We start from the raw sequence: 24,149 nt of genomic DNA, 5'->3' as shown, positions 1-24,149 counted from the left end.
ACTATTTTTCCCAAAAAACTCATGAGTCCTTTTGGGGCAGGAGGGCTTAAACAGAAATTGAAAACTTCAATAGAAATTGCTTCATCAACGCTTAGAACCATCAAAGTTCCTGAAAGCCCTACTTCTGAATAAAAAAGTTAATACAAAGTGTATTTGGCCACAGAGGAGAGGAACTGAGAGCTGTGACATGAACTTCATCTCTTCCTCTCTGCTGGTACTGAGCAGTACCGAAATGACCATTGAAAATCTAATTGTCTGAAAAAACCCATGACAATCAGCTGTGCAAGGTGGCGGTGCCCATCCTCGGGGTGAGAGCATGCGCACAAAGCGTGGTGGTGAAAGACATCCCAGAGCATGGTCACACCTGGTTCTCCACCTGAAAGTGTCTGTGCCCCGTCTGCTTGCTGCCCGCTCCTCAGATGGGGCAGGTTTGGTGGCCGTCATGGGGCCCTCACGAACCTGTCAAGAGGAGCAGGATGGGTTAAACACCTTGACTAGGTGGTCTGGTAAGATGTTAGGGTTGCACCCACCCAAGAGCAGACAGTAACCTCAGTCGCGGGTGGGCAGAGCAGAGGTGGAAAGCTCCACGCTGGCCTGACTTCCCTCACCTCGCGCGCGAGATCAGTTCTGCCAAGGCCCGCGGCAGATTACTCTCATCTTTCCTGTGCTAACAGCGCAGCTTAGCTCTTCCTTGCTGCCCAAGCTTTCCTTCCCTTCCCTAAAATGCAAAGGCTGCCACGACTCCGTCTCAAGCGTTCGTCTCTGCCCAAAGGCTGCACCCACGATCGCTCACCTTCACTGCGCGGCGAGTGTCAAGTGCCAGACCAGCTGGCTGCCTGACCCTGCTTGTTGCTTCCCGCAAAGCTGTGACCCTCATTAGGAAAGCTGAATGCTCCCAGAAAGTACCACTGGGGCAACAAATCAGTTGTAAGAGCCTATTGATCTGTTACATTTGTTTTCAACGTGCAAAAAGGAGATTCTTTTGTTCCGGGGCTGGCACCGAGCTCTTGCTACAGTAGGTTCAGTGCGTCTCCGGACACTGCGATCAGGCGCCTCGCAGCTGAGTCTGCAGAATATTTGCTTATTACAGGAGGAACTGAAAGGACCTGGAATTCACTAGTGACCAACCTCTTACTTCTTGAACAACTGTTTCCCCCCTTCCTTTCGTTTCTGTTTTAATCACTGCCTTACAAACACAATTTAAGTCCTCCTTGCAGATGCAGGATACGGTAACACAAGCACACAACAATCGACATTTATCAAGTTAAAATGTCTGTACAATTTACACTAAGTGGTCAGGGTTTGCTGGGCTAGGTTCCTTTTTAAATCAAACTTGGAATAATTAAACGGCCACGGCAGTAATGCGAATGCAGATTTTTGCACATCCAATAATCAAAGGGAGGAAAAAGTAGTCTGAAGCTGTTTTGGTTTTAATCACGTTGGATTTTTATCTTAAATGAAAGCACAAAGGTAATTTTTATGTTGCTCTACCTGTGACTTCTTAAATCATGGTAAACGTGCATTATGATCTTCTTAAAAGAATAAGAACATTCCTTGTTAATTAATTTATACAGCTGTCAGTACAGCTTTCTATGTTATTCATACTCTAAGTGTTTGACTGCCATAGATTTTCTAGCAGTTCTGGCAAAGCTCCAATGAAAGCCTGGGATTTATTAGGCTGACTTGGTGCAAAGTCTATTGATTGTGGCCTCGAGGGTAATAACTAAATAGAGCTGGAGCAACAAGTCAATAACACCATTGTTGCTACAGACTCCATTCACTTGAGGAGTTAGATTGTTTTACAGTGGCAAAGAGTAATCATGAGCAGATCAGCATGTTCAACAGGCTCTGTACCATGTTAGTGCTGGGGACTGTTTTAAAGCTTTCAGCAGGACCGAGAGAGAAACGAGGTGGGGTGCAGGGATTAAGAACCCTGTAAACTCCTTCATTAGGACTCAAAGGTTTCAGCATTAGCTTTATCATCTTGCAACAAGGAGTCCCGTGCCTGTGTTGGTCTAAGCTGATATTAAAATCCTCTGGCCATCAATCCATAATGGCACGGTAGAAACTTGATTTAAATTTTGGATGGGGATATACGTGTAGTGTGTGTGTCTAGTGTGTGCATGTATGCGTGAATGCATGTCCGTGTGCCTTAGCATTAAATAATACTTTAGCTAGCACGAACTTCACCTCTGTGCAGTAATACTTCCTGGCAATGGCTGGAAAGAGGCTCCTTTTTTCTTAAATTCAAAATGAGGAAATGCTTTTGTTTATTGCTTCTCTAATCCTCCCATGTGTTTATTTACTTTTAGAATTCTTCTCTTTCGCGGAAATGTATACAAACCTACTAGAGGAGAGATGTTTATTTCCTGAGAGTTTTATCGTTTATTTGACAGCCTTTGACAACTCGTGTTATATTAAGAGCAGATTATTTTGAAAAGTCAAAATTGTGAAGATGGGAGTTTCAAAACCAGAACTGGTTGATTTTGCACACATTCTTGTATCCGTCTCCAGGAGTTGCCATTACAGCCTCTACAGAAATACCGAGTAATTAGAATGAGTTTCTTCCTAATACCAGTTAGTAGCAGCCTACTCCGCTGAAACATGAAAGATGGTACAGAAAGTAATAATAAGAACCACATAATATTCAAAAATGCAGACGTAATTATGCTTTGTAAAACGAACCCAGTGGACAAGCAGCAGGCTTTCGTGTATTCAGCAGTTCCACAGACTCTTCCTCCCTTCACCTATTTGTCCTTGGAAGTAAAGTTTTCCTTTTTGCAAATAATGTTTCTAACCCCACATTTTCAAAGATAATAGGAAAGAGCAAAGCTCTCTTCCTGAGTCTGCAGTTGTTTTAAAACACCAACATTTTAGACACAAAAATTTCAGTGGAGGGGTTGATTCTTGAATGTGGTGGTGACTCTGACATCTAATGACAGTTTATTAACAATTTACCTCTCCTTTTTTTTCATTGCTTCTCTTGCTGTATTATAGCTCATACTATTTAAAGCGCAAAAAGGGGTGGAACTGGAAAGGAAATCCTGCAGCCCAATATTGAGGAGGGTACTGGGCTTCCCTTGGCTACGGGCAGTCAATTGAATGTTGCAGTCAGCATGTGCCGGGGCAGATCTCGGAGCAGGAGAGATGCAAACGTGGTGAATGTGTCTGTCTTTTTCTTTCTTTCTTTCTTTCTTTCTTTCTTTCTTTCTTTTTTTCTTTCTTTCTTTCTTTCTTTCTTTCTTTTTTCTTTTTTTTTTTTTTCCGTAAGTAAGCAGAGAGTTTGGCAAGTTTGTAGTGCTTGCTCAGAAGCTCATTTAAAACTTTGAGAGGAGTGAACTGAATTTAAACGACTCTCAGGAATCTCTTTACCCCCAGGCCTCAGACGTAGCCACCCATGGAAAGAAATGTATCGGATGGTTCATAATCTGTATTCTGTCAGGATATTTTAATGAGAGGTTAGTAAATACCGTGTATTTGGAAGCAAACAAGCCAAAGCTGGGCCTTTTCTTTATGACTTCCACACAGTCAGAAGAGTAGCTTTCTGGCAGATGCTTCCACTTTGAATGAAGAAATTATATCTACTCTGCTTGGGTTCAGTTCTGTGATCCAAGCAGTTTTTGACATATCAAACCAGCCTAAAACTTAATTAGCTGTGGCATAGGAAGTAAATACGTAAAAGAGGTTTTGCGGAAGTCTTAACACTTTTTCATTAAAAAGACCAACATTGATTTTCCTGGCTGATTGTAGTATGATGTGCTGCCTCTACGGTGATTAGATATGTGTCGGAAGCACTGCTTGCGCCCCACTTCCAGTCTTTCAGAAAGAAGAGAGACTGGTAAAAGGAAAAAATCCTTCCCAAAATGTGAAGGTGGACATTTCTTTTGAGTAATGCTCTTGCAGTATGAACGGTAGATTTACAGGAATTAGAGACCAAACAGTTGAAGTATTCCTCTCCCCCTCCTCCCTTCTCCTCTCCTTTTTTAAAGTGTCTTCATCAATCAAAATCAACATAAATGAATAATGGAGGCAGATGAAATGTGAAGAGACAATAGCGGTGTTGTTTAGAATTGACAGCCATAAATCCATTGCATCCTCAGAGACTGCACGAAGTAAATACCTGCTCTCCCTGACCACCGCTGCCATTTAGCCCATGATTTGGAATATCATTTAAGCAAGTGCTGATGTCCCATTGAAGCTTCAGCCCGCTAATACTTGCTTTATTTTAGAGCACTAGGGCTGCAATGAGGCAGGGGGACTTGGAGGGTGAAGGTTTGGAGTGACAGGGGAGTTTCCCCTCTCCTCATTCATTTGTTAATTTGGGATGACAGAAATAGAAATGGTGTTCTTACAAGCAGGTCAAAAGCTTTTTTAGAACCAGCAGAAAACAAGGAAGCTGGTGGAAAAGGAGTTACACCGTGCATCATTTAAAATCATTAAAACTGGGGGCTACTGAGGTTTTCTCTGTAAGAAAAAAAAGGAAAGTACATCTCCATTGGCACAGCAGTGGCATGCACAAGGCTGGAGAAGCCCAACAGAAAGCAGAGCCAAGAGGATTATGTACCTCGATTTCAGAGGGCACGATTTATGGCGTGGATTTTGAGTCTTGACATTTTGATTCAGATATGATAGAGCTGAAGTCTTACGAGCTGCTCTTGTAGGAATTTGACACAGAGGGGCAAGAGCCTCTAGGGTCAGTTGCTGTTTCTGCCATTTTGAAATGCCATCTCTTAAATGGAAACTTTTCTTCCTTCCTTCCCATTAGAAAGGTCCTTCCAGTTTTGGGTGGCTTTTGGAAGCAAGCCTGTGGGAGCAAGTGCAAATATGATTCTTAGGCCCAGGCTCACAAATTCAGGAGGTTTAAAGTTGCTTGTTTTATTTTTGGTTCTCCTGTAATTGTAGTTTGTTTGGCAGAGCGTGCCAGACACGGATCACTTGCTCAGGGCTCGTTAGCACCGACAGCATTCCAGCTATATTAGAATCTGTGAATATATCTACCTCAACCATATTTTCACTCCTTTTATGATTTTCATTCTCCCTGCATTGAAAAAAAAAATCCCAGCACAAATAACCAACTGCCTGGCAGGAAGGATTGATGACCTTTCTGATCATACTGGGGAACGCTCTTTAAAATCAAAATCTGAATGAGCAGAACTCCGGCAGTGCAGCACCTTGCTGTAGAGGGGCTTGAAGGTGCCACTTCTGTTGTGAAAACAGTTTATTTAGTAGTTAGGGCCTTGACTTTTCTGTCTTTGTACTTCTGAAAGATGATCTCTTGCAAACGATGAACCCTTAGCCTTAACGAAGTACTGATCCCTCTTTAACATTTACTTAATTGAAGCTTAGAAGGAAAAAAAATATAGTGTTGTATTTTAAGAGTGACTGTGTAGCACCTTTCCAAGTTTGCATGCCTGTCAACGGGATGTCATCCTGTAAGTGTGAATGAATGACTCTATTTCCAGTTCAAGTTTCCATTCCTAGGCAAAAATAGCACCAAATACACTATACTTCCAGAATAGGTATCATATTTTTTTGAAACTTTATAAATCACACTGCAATAAAAAGTAACCTATGGCTATTTCTTCATTAAAAATGTTCTGTATATATATGCAGACGATGCTGCTTAAAATGACTGAATAAAATCACAAGAAATAATTTCCTATTCTCTTCTAACTGAGTAGACTGTATTTTGTAAGGATACCAGTTATATTTAGCATTCCTCAAGGCTTCCATTGTTGGGCTTTTTTTTCCACAACCAGCATGAAGCACTGAAGCTTTAAGCGTCCTGCCATGATGCCGATGTTTTGTCAAAGAAAAGATGTGTTCCTCAGCTGTTGCAGTTACTTCAGCATTTGTGCCTTTTCAGATGACGCTTGGCCAACTTTTTAAAATTGCGTAAGTCCCATGTGCAGAGTGATGAGGGCTGAGATTTTTAAGGGCCTTGAAGTATCTAAATCATGGCATGGACTGTCTAATTACCTCCAAAGATCTGATTCTTGGATCTGATTCATTTAGTCTAGGAGTCTCAAAGTCCTAATTATCTAACCTATTCCTTACGATAGGATTTGGGCTTTTTTTTTTTTTGCTTACACAAACCATTTATAAAGAGTTAGTAGACTATTATAATGGTGTGCATTAGGGGTGGATATAAGGTAGAAAGCAATAACCAGGATTATAAATAACTGCTTGATCTGTAGAATTCTAAAATAGCCTCTTAAATTTGATTAACTGTCTCAATATATGGTTAATCATCTAAATCCTTTATAAACTATTTGTAAATGCACCCTTGACATAAAGCATGACTAGTTTGTCTGTATTTTATGAAACGTGACAATTCTACTGAGGAAATGGAGCAGTATTTCTGCAATACAGTCAATGTAATTGAGAAGGTGAACTTGGTGTTCCAGATTTTAATTGAGGAAGGTGAAATACTTCCAGTTTCTGAATTGCCTTATGCAAATTTGTTGTGCAAAGGTAGTATGGAGTAGCTACACTCTTCCTAAGAACAAAGCAGGCAAAGGAAGGTAAAAGGAAGGAGGAATATAAAAGAGTTAAAGCACGATAATGGAATGATTTCAGAATGGTTTGGAGCTCAGTTCTGTGGTACAAAACCATCAGCAGCAACAGCAGGGTCTCCTGCTCCCAAAAATACTCACTCCTGCCTCTATGCTGCATCTAGCTGCTCTCTCGTTTTCATGGGCACTTCTGTTCTCCAATCAATGTCTTGAAATGGAATTGATCCAGTGCAAAATAGCTCTCCTCTCCTACCCTCTTCTTTTTTCTTTTTCTTTTTTTATCCTGGATCAATTGCTCGATCTGATTCATCACATGGCCCCACAAGCTGTTGAATCAGCACGACTGAGGTTGGCATGCTGCAACGCGATGGCAGAAATGAACACCAAGAGGAGGTGGGAGCAGGGGGAAGAAGGGACAGACCTGAGCATGACTCCTAAAATTAGTATTGCTGCTGGATGCCTTGCATCTTGGAAACATGGTCTTGGCTTGAGTACAGGGCTTGGAGTCAGAACATTTAAACTATAAACTCCCCTCTAGCCTTTGACACCCTTAAACTTTAGTTTTGCCATGTGCTAAGTGGGAATAACTTAGTTACCTCAGTGATGTGAAGATTTACTTATGATTGTTCAACGGATTAGCACATGAAAAATAGGAAAGACTGCTTTTTACACTCCTGCATTTTACTGAAATTGTTCTCATGCTTATGAACTACATCTCATTTGTAGTAAAATATTTGTTTTCAACTGTGTTCCTCCTATCAGAAATATGTTGCTAGAGCAAAGACAGGTCCCTGTTTTTGTAACCCAAGTATCTCTATTTTTAGTTTTAAGATGTTGGCTGCATCTCTCTTTTTTTTTTTTTTTTTTTAAATATGTGTATATATTTATAGCTCTTGCTATTGGAAGAGAATTTCCTGCAAACAGATCCATTTCTGTGGAGCTCTGCTCCGACATGGAGTCCCATGTGTTCCACCGAGAGATTGCTCCAGAATAAATGTCTGCTCTGGTTGTAGGATCAGCCTGGCAAACTATAAACTTTATATTGCCTTCAGCACATAATAAATTTGCATGTGCAGGAGGTATTAGCGACTGGGCATCCGATACTTGGCAATGTCGCATCTGAAGACATGAGTGACAGGAGAGATGCAGCCCCAGCCCCAGTGTCCTACCGAGTCGTTTCCTCTTTCGATAATTACATTCTCAGTTTTCTCTGCAGTTTTAACTGCGGGGGGAGGCATCTGTCTTCGCACCCGCATTTAAAGAGGTGAGTCTTGTAGCCATGCCCCATTAAACAGCTGCCACATCTCACCCAGAAGTAGGTGAAAGGACTTTTTACATAATGTTCATATCTGGTTTGCATCTGAGCTGTGCGAATCGACGGTGATGCTGCCTGGGTATCTGAAAGCAGGATTTGGCCTGTAGCTGGGTTCTGGTTCACATGCAGCGAGTACCACTTGCTCAAATAGTTTCGGGGACTTCAACAGGACTACTGGTGTGCGTAAGGGCTGCAGAATCAGGCCCCTAAGGATCCTTAGGAATGAAAGGTATCCTGTAACTGTAAGGTATTATGATGATGACTACTCTGGAGAACACAGAGGTATTGAAGTCGGCAAAATAAATTACAGAGTTAAATGTATAAGTAAACCAAGAAGCGACTGATGTTTTTTGCATAGTAATAATCTTCATAATCACTTCATTTGCACAGTTATTTCATTTTAAACTTTAGGCACAGTTTTGAAGCACAACTCAGTGGAGATTTTTGCTGTAATCTATAAACTTTAATGAAAGCTAATTGGAGGACAAATTTTAATCTAATTAAAATATGACTGCATAAAGCAGAAAGGATGAATGAAGAGAAATGCTCTATGGGGCACAGTTTTCAAACAATGATTATCCTGAATACTAAGTCAAACGAGGCTTTTGTAAAATGATGATCATGAACATTGCCAGCAACAGAACAACCTTGAGAAACTGCAAATGAAAGTTTCAATGTATTTAGTTTAAAAAGTGGACATTCAACTCACAACTGCGTAAGGACTTTTTAAAAGGAAAATGAAAAGCAACACACACATCTAAAAACATAACAAGTAAATTAGCCAAAGGTGTACATTCCATCTAAGTTCTCATGATCAGCAGATGCAAATGTTTGCAGTGCACCGATGAGTTATGAGCCCTAATGAGATTTCAATGCTGAGCAAACAATAAAAATTTATGCATTGCATAGTTTTAGTGGCCTTTGGCTTCATGGTTAGTGTTACACCCTTTCAACAGCTTTGGTAATATAATATCCAGCTGGCTTTGGAGGTAAGGAAAATTTTAGGGGTGAACTGAAATTGTGAGAAATAACGTGATTGATTGCTTTGTCAGAATAATGCATTTCCACGGTATAATTGTCTGTAGTAATCTTAGCCCGGGTACGGATACATAGGTTCTAGTTATGTTCGGACACAAATTTTGAAGGATTCAGGTGAAGGATGGCTTTTCCAGCATTTGAGCCAGACCGTTTCCTGTGCTAGGTATGTGTCCAGGGGTCTCACAAACAGCCCCTCTAGGAAGAGCATTCCTGTCATAGTCCGGTAAATGGGAGAATTGAAAAGCTGCACTTTCCCCAACAACTGTCATGTGTGGCAAGAAAAGAAGTGGAGCACAGGCACAAAAAGAAACACACAATAGATATTGAAATAAATGTATGTAATGGGGAGCGGAGGGGGGTGAATCAGGGAATTCAACTAATGCAGTGTGTGAGAGTGAGCTCAAATGTATTAAATTTAAAAGACCCATTTGTGGGTTAGGCTTTTATGAATCCAGAACCTTCACCGTAATGATTGCCTGCATTACCCTACATAATATTAAAATCTTAGCATGTGATTAATAGCAGATTCCCTGCATACGTGTCACAACACACATCTGCAGCAAATCTGCCAGTATATTTCTGTGCTAGTTTTACTTTGGGGCCATAAAGTAATTCCTGTTTTGTGAATGAGAATAAACCTATTATGCACTAGGTTAGCTACACCCAGTTTCTTCTCTTCAGGGAAAAAGAGCTGCTTATTTGATACGGCATCTCAAATTTCAGTGTTCAGAAGTGAGTTTAAGCCTCGGCTAGATTTGCTTGAGCAAGCTGTTGGGATTTGCCTTCACCGTTTCTTAGTTCTACGTTTTCCAAAACCTTCTGTGCGAAGAGTATTGAGAAACTTCTGGACAGCAGTAAACTAGTGGACTTAATTACAAAGTGTTTATTGCTAAATTTGTTAATGAGTCAACATGCAAAAAAGATATATTTATCCCTGTTTCCTCTTAAAATAGTAGTAAAAAATAACTTCAAAAAATCTTTTTCTTAAGCTGTTTGGTGATGCAGTTTTGCTGTTCACAAAAGCCCTTTTTCCCATCCACAAATAGCTACCTTTCACTTTGCCCCAAGGGAACAGAGCATAGCTCAAATGAAGCTTAAAAAAAAAAAAAAAAAAAAAAAAAGATTTTTCCCGCTTGTAACTTAAAGTCTATGCATATTCACACACGCACGCAAAATAAATAGGAAGATGCAGAAGCATTCCTCCAGTCTGCCCTCTGAAAAGTCCTGTCGACCTGTTTCACTCACCAAAATGAAAACAGAACCCCATGAAAACAACTTAAATGACAACAAGAAAACATTAGGAAAGCAACATCTGGTTTGCATTCTTGGCTTCGCGTCTGCCCTTGCAACACAGGGTCTGACACAGATGTACAGGGTTATGACACCACTGAGCACCGCTTGATTTAAAATGGTGTAACTGAGAGCAGAATCAGGGCGCTGAGTTCTTACAACGCTGTGCAAAACCGTGTCTCTTGATCTCCTTTGCAGATGTGGGACTCAAACCCCACTGAAGTTTTAGGCATCTTTCCATCGATTGATGCAGACTGGAGAGCAAGTCATATTCCTCTACCAGCAATTTAGAATTTATTATTGACTGTGTGTTTTTTCATCGTCCGTGTATTTTGTTGTCTGTAAAATCGCATTGCTCTATCACTCTCCAATAGACTGTTGTTGCGTGTAGCCGCGTTCAGAGAACCTTTCAAACGATAGTACATAATTAAGCTCTTCGGTTTTTAAGTGAAATAAAATAGTAGCGAGGAGAGGGAAATTTATTGGTACTCCTAAGAAAGGCAAGAATAGGTCAGACTGAAGTGAAAAGTGATTAGGGAATCAGTGATTAGGGAAATTTGGGAAGCCAGAGTTGCCAAGAGAGCCGCGCTCTCACCAGAGGCAGCACGATTACATGAGGTGGCACAAAGGGAGCAATTCTCTCCCTGTTTGATTGCCCATCCATAGCTGTAACAGAGACAAAATTAGCTCAACTCATACCTGGCATAACTTCCCTGTCTCCAGTCGAGCTCTGGCAGATGTAATGACGTGCCTGCAGTGTTCCCACCAACCACTAGATGTCTGTGTGTGCTCTGGAAAGTTCTTGGGATGATGGCCCTGGTAAACACGAGAGACAAAACTGGAACACAAGCTGTGGGGAAGCCTATTAGTTTGTGTTTATAAGTGTAACATCATTACTTTAATTAAGCCTGTGTTTAAAGCAATTTGTGCTGTCTAAAACTGAATTCCAGCCTTTCAATTTGAGGCAAATAAGGAAAAGGTGCTTTTCCTGGTCCACATCTGTTTAAGACAAACCGTTTCCTTGATGTCCATGTGAAGGACTAAAACGTATCTTATTGTTGTGAGAGTTTTGGAAGAAGTTGCTGAGATGTAAAATAGGTTCATCTTATTTCTATTCTGAAACAATGAAATACCAAAATATAAAACATCTGCTCCGTAAGTGAATTGGTAGGAGCCCACTGTTTAATTTTCCCCAAACCACAGTACTGCTGGAGCTATATTTTCACACGTACAATGCATCAGCATATCTGGGTGCACCGAGGAAGGCTGTGCATCAGATGTCAAGTTTAGTATATCTTTTTTTAAAAGCAAACCAAAACAAGAAGCCCCTAGAAGAGCGGATCTGGGTACAGAAATCTACTCCACAATTCTGTTTATGAGGCAGTCCACCGGCTGACCAGGGTAGCTGCACCTGTGACCAGCTTTTCTGCAGAGATCTCCCAAGAAAAATGCAAAAGTAATCAGCACATGTTTGCCTTCCATTTATCTCTGTCATCCGGGAATAAGATGCAGATAGTATCAGGAGCAATGAAAGGTACATTCTGATATTATTTTCAAGTTTTTTTGTCTAGACAGAGAGGAGCAACCACTTGTATCTCTGTGGAACACATACAGCCTCCCTCCACACTCGCATCCTAGGCTGAAGGCCAGAGGGGGGTAGTAGGCTGTCTATATTAAAAAAAAAAAGTTTAAAACCACCACCTACTCATCAGGTGACTGGAGACTGTGGTTGTAAAATGTGCTGCAGGCAGAAGTTCTGAAAAATCCCAGAAAGTGTTGAAAACATCTCTAAACAAGGTATTTTTCTCCTGCACCTTTCTTGCTAAAGGTCCCAATTGCTGCCAAGAAAACTAGTGAGAATGTTAGCTGCCAAATAAAAAATTTATGACAGTGTTTGGCAAAGGATTGTATCACTGCTTGTTTTATACATTTCCACAAGGCTCTTGAAGGGCTGCTGGACACATACAGCTCACTGATCACTGTGCTTTATCTGTTCTTTAATAGATTAAAAAAGCAAGCTCCAGTAAAGTATGATTTAAACAATACATATTTTTTCTTTTAATAGCCTCCTGTAAGCGCTTTCTATGGTGAGAGTATAATTTCTAAACAACATTCCATATATAAAAATTGTTTTAAAAGCCCTGTACCTGACAATGTTACTTGTTATTTGAGTCACTTTCATAGTAAAAATACATGAATTTTTCAATTAAAAATGTATTGCTTTTGCAATTGTGCTTGTTATATGTTGGAGTCTGGGCCAATAAACCGCCTGTTAAAACATAAAGAGGTCCATTCAGTCAAAGTTGTGCCTGCCATTTATGTTTCAAAAACCGAGAAAATAATATGTTGGAATTGCATTGCTCACCAATATCAATTAGGTTTTCGGCTGTATCGTTAAATTAATGTTGGGGGAGAAAATTGTTCCGGTGGATTTAGTGGAAAAAATATAGTTTTGAATACAGTTAGCACACTGACAATAATAATTAAGCTGGCGGACGCTGAAGCAACACCCTTAAAAATACTTTCCCCGTCTGAAGAAACGAAATTGTCTGTCTCTGTCTTTTCAAACCAGTTATCAGATTAGGCTTCCAGCTGATAATTAGTGCTGTTTAACGCAGATCTTGTCATTCAGAAATCTCAAAGCCCCAACAGTTTAGTTTTTCTCATTATCATGTGCTGCTGGAGGTGGGAGGTTTGGAGCGTGGAACTGCACCTCCCTGCACCATTTTGTAGGGAGGGGCAGAGCCTCCTCTTCTCGCTGGTGGCCAGGAGTGGTGGGACACGGTCCTGGCATGCCGTCCCCTTCAAAGGGGACAACCAGAGCAACACGGCCCTGTGCCGTCCCGGAGCTGCCCCAGGGCTGCGCGGCTCTGCACCGTGCTTGCATCTTCAAAGCGCAGCAAATATTCGAGAGCAGCCAACAGCACTACAAATAGTATACGCCTTGTGTATTTCATGGTATTTGATATAAAGTACTCAAGACAGACCAGCATTAAGAGGATTATTTCAGACAGCATTAGGAGTTAATTTACAGAAGATTAGCTCTAAATCAAGCAGATATCATAAGCAAATTAGCATCAGTTGTAAGAGATTCGGAATCAAAATGTGTGGTGGTTTTTAGCTGCTCCCTGTATGTACTTAGTGGACGAGTAGTATCTTTATTAGTTTCCCACTCTAAGGTGTTACATCTCGAATAGTGAAGAACAGGTATACTTTTTTCCTACATGCATGCTATTTATTATGATGCTGTTTATTGGCAGTGGAACTACTTAAATCCAAATACCCTTCCTCTGCTGAATATTTTCTATTTCATGCCATTTCTTCATTGAGTAATGTTTTGTTTGGCCCTAAAAATGATGTCTCCATGGTGTGCTATAATATTTTTAAACAGGTAATATGCACCTTTACTTCAGAGTGACATACTTACTCCTTTTTTTTCTGTTAAAATGAGTCACATTTTAATGCCAACTCATAAAAATGAAGGAGTGTATAAAATGCCACATACTAGAGTGAAGATTACAGCTACTTAGAGCTTCCTTAATATTTAAGCCTGTAAATTATAAATTTGTTTTATTTCCACAGGAGTGATGGTTAATTTGTATTAAAAAGCAGATTCCGTTCTTCAGTTTTCCAGACGTATTTTTCTGGCTGCAGACTGGCAGGCATAAGCACCCATCCAAACCCTTCTCAGTATCATGGTTTCAAAAACGCTTGCCCAATTAGTGGTGAAGATGATGAAATGGATTGCGCCATGATATTAAAGTTTAGGCCCTGAGTTTTCCTTCGGATTCTGAAAGTTTTGAAGTCTATGAATGGGATTCCCATCTTTGGAGAAATTTGTATTCTGCTGTCCAAGCGATATTAAACTGCTCAGCATGCTCCTGAACATTTGGGTTTTTAACTGGGGAGGGAGGTCTGGGCAGTGTTTTACGATTTTCTCCTTTCTTGATGGACCAAATTCCTCTTGACAAGGTTGGCCTGAGGTCATGAATGTCTCCGTGCCTTCACTGAAAGAGGAATCTTCCCTCCTTCCACGAGATCACGAAAACTTACACCCACTCTAAGCCAGGTTGGGCTTGCAGGTCCCTCCGGTTGCAGGATCTGCAAGTGCTCTTGCACTTTGACTTTGTGCCCTGTAGTTTTGCAGAATGCATGGAGCCTCGGTGTGGTTATTAAACTGAGGTGTCTGAGGTCATAACAAAGTAGAGGCATTTCTGCTTCCCTAATAGAAATACTGTAACATGCTGAAAATACTCTAATAGTGGCAAGTATCTCCTGTCAACTAATTTGCTAGTTCTCTATCAGGTAAACCATTTGTGAATACATCGATTCTTTTTATTTTTCACTGTTCTGTCTTCACTATTCCCAGGTTTTCTCTGAACCAGTTGGGCAAAAATTGATTTTTATTTGTTCCACTGGCCTTGTGGAAAATTAGCTTATGAACTGGTTTATATAGGAAGACTCAAAGCACAGAACAGGTTGAAAAATAAGCCTATAGCAGTCAAAATTGTTGTCTGAAATGTCTTCAGACTGGAAGGCTGAATTTATTGCTCAAAACAAGTACTAGCAATGTGGAGGTGTGCAGTCCTGCTCATTATCACTGGAAAAGGGGGAACCAAAAAGCACAGTAAAAAATTAAATTTTAATAATGCTAGTGATATTTTCTAAATCCTTCTTGACAGAAAGATTCTCATTATTTTTATCTGTCTCAGAGTAGGCTCTTTTAATGCCATCTCACAAATGGCCTTAGCCATGATTGTTTTCCTTTCTTTTATAGCATTTGAAAAAAATGAATATATACCAAAAAAAATTATATTCTATCATTCAAGAAGTGCCATGCAATGGTAACATTTTGGATAGCACATCTTCAGGAACAATTGCTGCAGATGCCTTCAGATTTTTACAAAAGAGGTCAACATTGTTAAGACAATTGTAGAAAACTCGCCATACAAAAAGACGCCCAGTCAAATATGGTGTGATAAGGGGAAAATAATGCAAGCAAAGTATTTGTGTCCAGTCTCCAGCTTCATCACACCTAAAAGCTGTAGATTAGTCATTAATTAAAGTGAGGCAGGGCAAAAGATGTTACTTTCTTTCATCTCTTTAAGATATATATTTTAGTGGGTTCTAATGATTATGGAAGTTGATAAAAAGCAGGATTTATACATTTTTGTTTTCTTCAAATTGCACAGAATGTAAATTTAACTATATTTATCATAAAAGCCAATGTGCAATCATGTATGTTCTTGTCGTTTTATAGCTTGCATACATTTCTTCTGCTGGAGAAGTAATTGCTTTAGCTTTGAGTGCTGACGAGGGGCTTTTTTTTCCTATTAACTGTTTGGGGACCAGGGCTTCATGCAACCGATGTGCTGAAGAATGCCATTACACTGACAGCTGGGCTATCCACCCTCCCTCAGACCTCTTTCTAAAGCACTGGTAATGTTTGCTAGGGCCTATGGTTCTTAGTCATGCTCAGGTGACTAAATGTGTGATTTGTTCTTCTTGACACTTCAGTACCCTGAGAAAGGCTGGCTGGAGATTAATACAACCTTGACTCCTTCCACTTGCAGTTGCCACTGCGCACATGATCTTCATTTAGACTTGCCAAAGAGATCTGGTGTTGCCTCTGCTTTGCATGAAATGAATTAATCCCCCTCCAGTTTTGGCTGGTGAGTGTCCGTGGCCCCGGAAGCCACCTGCTGTTCCTCCTAATGACAGTAATAATGTAACGGGTTCCCTCCGTGGAAGGAGCGGACACGGAGACAGGAGAAAGCTGAAGTTGCATCACAAACAGTGCAGAGAAGTGTTCCCTGTCAGGGCCTCTCAGCAGCAGAAGAATACTTTTCATCCTTCAGAAATGCCTTCCCGTGTGTTTTAAAAAATAAGCAATGAATAAAATCTGAGCTAGTAGATGTACAGTACCTTTCCCTTTTGCCTTTTTATCTTAGGTCGCACGTGCCTGAGGTCCTCTTTCAGGCTTTCCCTGTTCTCGCAGTTTGCATCCTGAAGTCTGCGTGCACTTGTCTTCCAATCATTCCTGTAGCTATCTCTCCTTCCTAGGCCACTCAGCCCCCCCACTCTCTCCAAACTCCAGTGATCACCTGGGTACTATTTGCACCTCCTGCGACTGCCCGCTCCTTGAGACAGGACTCATGCAAGCTATGATAATCCTGATGGCTACCAAATAACACTGTTCTCCAATGCTGTTCATATGTTTTTGTTACGTTGGGAATGTACTGCAAGATTTCAATTATGAATTAGATATCTCAATAAGTATTTTAGCTATCAGATATCATAAAAATAATTCCAAATTTTAATCTTAATGGTAAGATTGTCAGAAGATGACACAGCAAGGTAGAAACATAGTTCCTTGAGCCAAGGAAGCCCACTGCGTTTCAGGAGGCATTCATCCCAGAGAGGGATGTCTCTCCTCTCGCTCCTCCAGAAAAACTGTCAGAGGAGAAGTATATTTGATTCTGGTCAGAATTCCGTGTGCAAATATGGGATCCATTAAACGGAGATGATGAATCAAGGTATTTACTGGCTAATTATCAGGGAACATCTTCTGCTTTACTGGTGAGTTTCACCTTTGCAATGTTTGTGATTAATGGGAGATTACAGACACTTTACGATATGATAATGCTTTTCCTGTACGATTTTGCCTTCAGAGCTAGCAAGCTGTCTTGCTTGGGCCTCGATCAAGCTTTTAGGGATATTCATCCCTACTTAATCTGTAGGCACCTACCCTAGGCAGCTAACTTAACTGACTAGTTCTCCTGGGAGGCATATATGGCCAGGAAAAAGAGAAGGCAGTTCAGAGCAGGACTGTAGCTTATATACACAGGGAGCTGAGAGAGATTAGCTAGATATGATTTAGATGTTTAAAGTTGGATAGTGTGACTACCTCCCTGCACCTGTTATTACATGACTCATTCTTTCATTCAGGGCCCAGGTGGAAAAAACATTGATGTGGTTTGAGTGTAATATTATAACTAGAGATTGGTATCCATGTTATTACAAGTAGACAGCCCCAGTCCTTAAGACTGAACTTTAAAGCTAGAGGATGTAGCACTGCACAACTCCTCAGCCCTATCGACGGTATCTTAGGCACCTTGTATGGCCTGTCTCTTTCAAAAACCCCTGCTAGTCAGCTAGAAAAATGCCATCATTTTTTATTCTCCATTCCTCCATTTTTGAGGCTTTAATTTCATTATCTGCTCAGCTTTCAGCAATTCTTAATGGATTTTCCCAAGGTCTTACACATAAGAAACTAGAGCCCCTGTCCGTAGGGGAAGAAGAGGCTCCTTTGGGAAGGAATTCGGAGAAAAGGACATAGGCTCCTGCTGGGAACGGCCTGTCTCCAGGCTGGAGGTGGAGCCCGGGCAACGTAGCCTTTTTGGCATGAAATAAGCCGTGAGGGGGTCCCATCCCCTCTCCACCACCCCCCAAAGCCTTTTCACCGTTAAATATACAATGTCAATTACAATGTAATAGGTTTTTCTGGCTTGAGAACACAAAAAACTTGGACTTATTTTCAGAGTTGAAGGCGGGGGAGTGGAAGAAACACTTGAGTATTTTCCAGATTCTTCACTTTTTCCCAGGTCAGCTAGAAGAGGGCCAAGGATTTGTATGCAACCTGTGCAGATAATTTTTCACTGGTATTTCTGTTTGCTAATTTCAGTTGTTAATGATGAAAAGTGTCTCAAGTCAGATACTTCCAACCAGCTGTAATTTTGCTAGGCAGGGCTCTCTTACTCTTTTATTTCAGTAGGTTGCCATGTCTTTATGTTTTGCCACAGCCTGTCTAGTTCTTTTCAGTTGCTTTTATTTAAGAAAAGCATTCTTAAACCTAAAGATGGGAAAGATGAATAGTTACTTGAACAGCCCCCAGATACCCTTAACTTAGAGATTTATCATTATGTATCCAAGGCGTTGCTTTACCAATCGTAACGTTTTATTCCCCTGTGTGGGGTCTAGTGCTTGCATTTGAAAGCTCCTGATATATCGTAACAAGGATGTCCTTATATATAGTAATGTCTGTCCAGAAGATATCTGAGTATAGCTATATTACTTTAAATTCACAGTTAGTTTTGCCTGGTATGTATTTGCCTGTGTGACTAGACCTACACTTCGTGTTTGTTTGAATCTGCTGATTTGCACATGAATATTGGGCACTTAAAAATCACTTACCACTGATTTGCATGCACCTATTTTCTTGCATGTTAGCAAAAACTGCCCATCACAAATAAAAGGGCACCCAAAAATACAATAGCCAAGTATTCGAAGTGACCATTTAAAATGTAGTCTTATATACAGAGAACAAGCCTTTCTGCCCAGTAAACTGATAGGAATCACTTCTAGTTAAATCTTAAATACATGTATTACAGTGAAACACTGTTGGACAGTGCTCCGTCATCAATCAGTCTGTGTTCTTGAGGACACTATTTTTTGAGATGCTTTCTTTAAGAATAAAGCCCTGTGTTGTAATGAATGTGTGCTAACTGATCCCCCAAGCCATTTGTATTTTTTTTATTTGTATCCGTGTCAGAGTTGAGCTTCTGTAAGAAATTTTTGCAGTATTTTATTTGTAGTCTTCATTATTTCAAGTTAAGGACACAAAACACTTTATGCACCCAGAGTCTGCACTGGTTCGTTTATATCCCGTATTTTGTTAACATGGTACTGTGATTGCTAATTTTCATGACAATTGTTATTGTACCATCAGCGCTTAATGGCAAGGCATCATTATTCAATGCTGGTCAATCAGGCACTAAGACATGTGCAAGACATCAGGCTGAACCCATATAGATGTCGTGCACTCCCCTGCTAATGAATGCAGTTTTGTAAAAAGGTTTAAACACGGTTGGCATCCTTAATGTAAGGTTTGCAAAAGCTTATTCGGGAACTGCTTTGTGTTTATACGGAGCAGATCTAAACATGTCACAGAGTTAGACCCATTGTGTGCATGTGCGTGTGAAGCTACGGAGAGGAGTGAATCATTTTGGGTTTTGGAATGTGGAAAGGCAGCACGATTTCTGCCGTAGCGGGAATGGGGGGAACTGATTTGCCAGGGACATCAGTGTTCGGTAATGGATGTGGACTTGTTCTCCAAGGCAGTGGTTGCCGTGCGCATCAAAGAGGTGATCCCCGAAAGCAGGCGGTGTCATTCGTCAGCTCGCAAAGCTGGCACTGGCTGGAGGGAGCCTCCAGCGCACCGACGGTCAGAGGGTAGGCACCGTGGCCAGGAGGCAGGACGGAGGGTCAGGCGTTTAGAAAGGGGGAGCAGAAGGAAACTCGGCAGGAGTGGGATGCGCTTTCTGCGTTGTTAGTCCAGCGCACTCTTCCAGTGTGGCGGTTAACATTACCCTCGCATCTGCTTTAGTTACTGTTTCTGTGTGGTTTTGCACCCAAATGTTTTGGGCTGCTGTCCATGATAAACTAGATGGAACTTGGTTTAAAAGCTCAGATTTTTCATCTCTTCTAAGTCAAAGTAGAATGAGCCCTTGTGCTCTTAGAGTTTCGAGTATGAAAGGAACAGTAGACATTGGCTGTTAACGAGTTCCAGCACGCCGGGCTCCAGCAGAACTTGGTGTGAATTCAGTGCCTAAGCTGCATCGACTAAATGGTTAATTCATCTCATATCAACAGCACTATGATTCATAATGTAAACTTGAGGAATCCTTGATGTTTCAGTCACACATTCCTCTTAATTTGGCCATGCATTCTTTTAAAGCTACAGTGTGCTAACTTAATAAAATGCAGCATGCAAATGCACAAGTTTTTGCCTTCAGGCATTTTAGCCATGGATGTTTCAATGGGTGTCTTCTTTCAAGTATATATTCTTTCTTAAATTATTTACCCTGTAAACATGCTTTGCATTTTCAAAGAAGAATCTGGGCTTCCTCATTCACCAGATTTCGTTGAATTTAAGGTGTAATAGAGATAAAAGACTATCATCTGCTTCTTGCAATCATGTTAGCCTTTGGGGGTTTTTTGTAGCGAATGTTAGGCCCCATTTTCTTCTCCTTTGGTATTATCGCTCCCTCCCCCACTTAAATTCCTTGATGCTTTGCCTAGAGCAATACCCACTGGCAGTGTCTGGCTGTGACAGTACTATAGGCTTCCCTACAGATGGGTCCTGCCAATGCCAACCATTGTTCTACCACTGCGAGCTGGCTTGACTGTCTTGGATCACTCAAAACCTCCTTTCCTCTTCATTTTTTCTTTACTCTGAAGGGTCGCCCTTGCCTGTTGACTTTGAGATCTGAAATGCGCTGACACTCAGAACTTGTGTTCGCTGTGAGCAGCAGCTCCCAGGCTCAGACTTCAACACGCCGGGCTTGCTAAGCCCTCCTCAGGACTGTCCTGCTGCTACCAAACGGCTCTGTCGGTCTCCTCCTAGCCCCATCCTTCTGGCAGTCTGCAGTTACTTTAATTTTACTTGCTCACTTTTGAAAGTAAAACAGTAAAACTCAACGATATTCTTTTTTTAAAGATATAAAATTAATCTTTAACTGTGGGCTTGAATATTAAAAGTATATAATGCTTCGGTGTAGGAGTCTGTTGATAACATCCATCCTATTTCATGATTAATTTGTTCCTTTTAATATGATATTCTTTTGCTGCACTGTGCAGACTAATTCAGATTCCTAGAAATTGAACTTTGATATGTATTTCCTAGATTCACACTGTAAGTGAACCTTCAATTAGCAGATACAGGTGGCAGCATGCCTGGCTCAATGTTCTCTTGACAAGGATTTTAGAGACGTGGACACTGATTAAATAATCTTGCAATCGGGTGTGTACTGCCAGAGTATTAAAAATAAAGCATTTGGAGGATTTGGTGCTTTTTTAAATTTTTCTTTAATTTTAAGTCTCAGACGACGAAATGCTTTTTCAGTGGGCCAGAGATAGGAGGAGTTGATTTAAACACTATGTTATGTATGCCTTTGCCTAACTATGTGTTAGATTAAGCGAGTTTCACTCACAGTTAATCCTTTGTAAATTAGCATTATGGATGCCTTGGGGCCCACATCCCACAAATAAAATGGTTGTCAAGCCAGCTGCACTGTGTATTACTTAAGGCTGAATGTTTTAAGAGTTTTCATGCTTTTAATCTATTTCACTGCTGAGTTTCAGTTTTGCTGAGTGTCTTTTCAGGAGTGATGAGGGTGAGTGAGTAAATATATATTCCGCTTTTCATGCATTTGCCTGGACAAATCGTTTGTTATCAGGTGTTTGGCAGAGAATGTCACACCCCGCCACAAAAGAGAAGCTTGTAAGTTCAGGTGTTAAATCGAAGTGCAAACCAACAAGGACCAAAAGCCCTTAATTAGCTTTATTTTGTTAGCCTGCTACGCTTTTTTTTTTTTTTTTGGGGGGGGGGGGGAGTGAGAAACATCCCTCCCTCCTCCTCATCCTTTTGGCAGAGTAAATATTGCCTGTTAAGTTTGAATTAGCTGTCATCGCAAAAGAATTAATGCTGTGGTTGAGCCTTTCTAGTGAGGAAGAGAAAAATAAACGAGACGGATCTTAGTTCAGCTTTAAGTGATAAATGAGGACAAAGCAGCCCATTCATCTCCTGCTAGGGAAGTGGACACAAACACTAAAGCAGTTTTGCGGAAGACGTGTCAGCAAATGTGATCATTTTGTAACCTGTCAGGAGGATAGAGAGCTAGTCCTTTTAGAGTGTCACAGGGGAGGGTGTCTGTCTGATGTGACAGTTTTCATCCATCCATGTACTGCTTTTTCTTTAGGTGGGGGGTAAGCAAGGAGAGAGCTGGAGTTGGTTAAAACTGCATTTTTCTTTACGCTTTCCGATATAATTTATATGTATATCCACCCGCATCCGAATGAAAAACGTATACCAAGGAAAACTCCCCTCTGCTCTCTAGAGTTTCTTCTCTCTTTCACTGCGTGAAATATGCTCGTTTTAACACATTACATTCCCTGTCTTCAAGTTGGAACCTTGTACTTGGTTTGATGTTTCACAAAACACAGCTTTACCTCTTCTTACCATTGTTTGGTTGGTGAAGGCTCTGTTTTTTCTTTTCTTTTCTTTTCTTTTCTTTTCTTTTCTTTTCTTTTCTTTTCTTTTCTTTTCTTTTCTTTTCTTTTCTTTTCTTTTCTTTTCTTTCTTTCCTTTCCTTTTCTTTTCTTTTGCAGAAACGTGAGAAAAAATGAAATAAGAATAAATATAACTTAGGGTTCTTCTGTGGGTTTTGTTTGGGGTTTTTTTGCTACACCTCTCCAATTCTGACAATATGCTTCATGTACAAGTATGTTTTGCAAAAGTTCCTGTTTCCTGAAGAGCCTATGAAAATATTCTTCCTCCTCTGTGGGAATGGCATGGGAATGGGAATACTGAATTCTTACAATCCAGAATCCTTCCATAAAATGCCTCAAATTCTACTCTTTGTTGATTTATTCATTTTAATTGACCTATTAATTTCAGGCAAAATCTGAAGCAATGTGTCTGATTTTAGACTCAGGGATTTCTCCCAACAAATGATTGAACAATATTAGGACTTTCTACTTTGGGCATCTTTTTATTGTTACTAATTTCCTTTTTTTTTTTTCACACTACATAGAAAATGTAACATTTGCCTATTACCATAAGTAAAGGTATGCTACAGAGACAGGAGATGCTTTTACAACATAAGCTTCACAGTTTGACACTTGCTTCTTTATATCATCCTTTTCTTCAAAACTATCTTTTATACTTTTCCCTTGGTATTTTAGTACAAGTAAGTATCTCATTGACATGTGTTTCCTTGAAATCTTGTACCTTAATAGTAAAATCCCTTGAAAATTAATAAATTGTTTCTGTTCAGATTAAAAAAAGCTGTGAAGATTTCAGGATGGCTTAAAAAATGTAATGATATTTACTATTACAGACCACCCTGCTTGCATTGCATCGACTGAGGACTAATTATTTCATTTGTTCTTAGGAGGTTAATAAATTGTAACATGATGTATTTCAGTTATTCTAATATGTATATAAGTGTATGCATAATTAAGAAAAGTCTAATTCTTTCCGGAATGCAAAAGTTGTATTTAATAGCTACATAAAGAAACGTTTGGAAGCACTGGAAATTGAAAGAAGTAAAAAACCATCAAGATAGGCAGAATGGTATAGGAAATCCTACATTTGTGGGCACATGCCTTTTCTCCAAGATATTTATCTGCATGCTTCTTTTTATGATTTTTATATGTATTCAGCTATTTTGTTTTATTTTTTTTATTCACTGGGTTTTCTTGTCTCTTCTGCTTTTTTTCAGGATCATCCAAAACCGGATTTTGATTGTTGTTCTGGCAGTCATCATCATCTTCACCACCATGATGGCTATTTATTTTTCTGTCAAGGGACGCTGATATCTTTGTTCTTCACTAACAGCAACAAACTGCTTGTTCTGAGTAATTAAGACAAAGTGGTCACATGAATCATTCTCTTGCACTGACAGAGTCTCCCTCTCTTTGCCACTGTTCAACTCAGGTGCAAGCGGTGTAAAATATTTTGTATTATTGATGGCATAGTTGATGGCATGTGGGGTTGATTATTTTTTCTTAAATTTTTTGTCTTTATCTGAGTGTTTTCAGAATCTTAATATTTGTTGGGGTGAGGGCTTGTTCCAGTATAAAGAGACTTAACGTGTGTCGAATTCTACCCCAGACAATTAGCCTGTAAGTTGCCAGAGTTTAGCGAGGGAAGAGGGGTCTTTGCACTTTTCTTGTGCTATGCGGGGTGTATGAATATCAAGCAGTGTCTGACCTTCTGTGATATAGACTATAAGTAAAGCAGAGACCAAATGATGTAGAAAGTGAACCTGTCTCCTGTGACTAACTCCCGAACATGAATTAGAGTAATAGACATAACCTGGTTAAGAACAGTAGTTAGTTTTAAAAAGAGAGCAACCTTAGGATGATGTTTAGTATCTGATGTGAATCCAACACTCTGTTTAACATTTTTTTTTAAATTAGGCTTTCTT

General features: G+C 40.2%; 1 protein-coding gene across 4 annotated transcripts in view; it reads left to right on the top strand.

Moving 5' to 3' along the window:
* The window catches only part of VTI1A (vesicle transport through interaction with t-SNAREs 1A), a 272,754-nt gene that overhangs the window by 248,256 nt on the left and 349 nt on the right, over window positions 1–24,149 (top strand). For all 4 annotated transcript variants that reach the window (XM_075504539.1, XM_075504537.1, XM_075504538.1 and 1 more), the window contains one exon: window positions 23,442–24,149. This exon is cut by the window's right edge and continues 349 nt beyond it. Coding sequence is in view for 2 of the 4 variants with exons in the window: in XM_075504537.1 (XP_075360652.1) it covers window positions 23,442–23,535 (94 nt within the window). In the remaining 2 variants the exon portion in view is untranslated. The remainder of the gene's footprint in view (window positions 1–23,441) is intronic.

The sequence above is a fragment of the Mycteria americana genome, chromosome 6 (genome assembly GCF_035582795.1).
Source record: "Mycteria americana isolate JAX WOST 10 ecotype Jacksonville Zoo and Gardens chromosome 6, USCA_MyAme_1.0, whole genome shotgun sequence".
In the NCBI taxonomy this organism is placed as follows: domain Eukaryota; kingdom Metazoa; phylum Chordata; class Aves; order Ciconiiformes; family Ciconiidae; genus Mycteria; species Mycteria americana.
The sequence above is the reverse complement of the archived record's forward strand: the minus strand, read 5'-3'. Positions and strand labels throughout refer to the sequence as shown.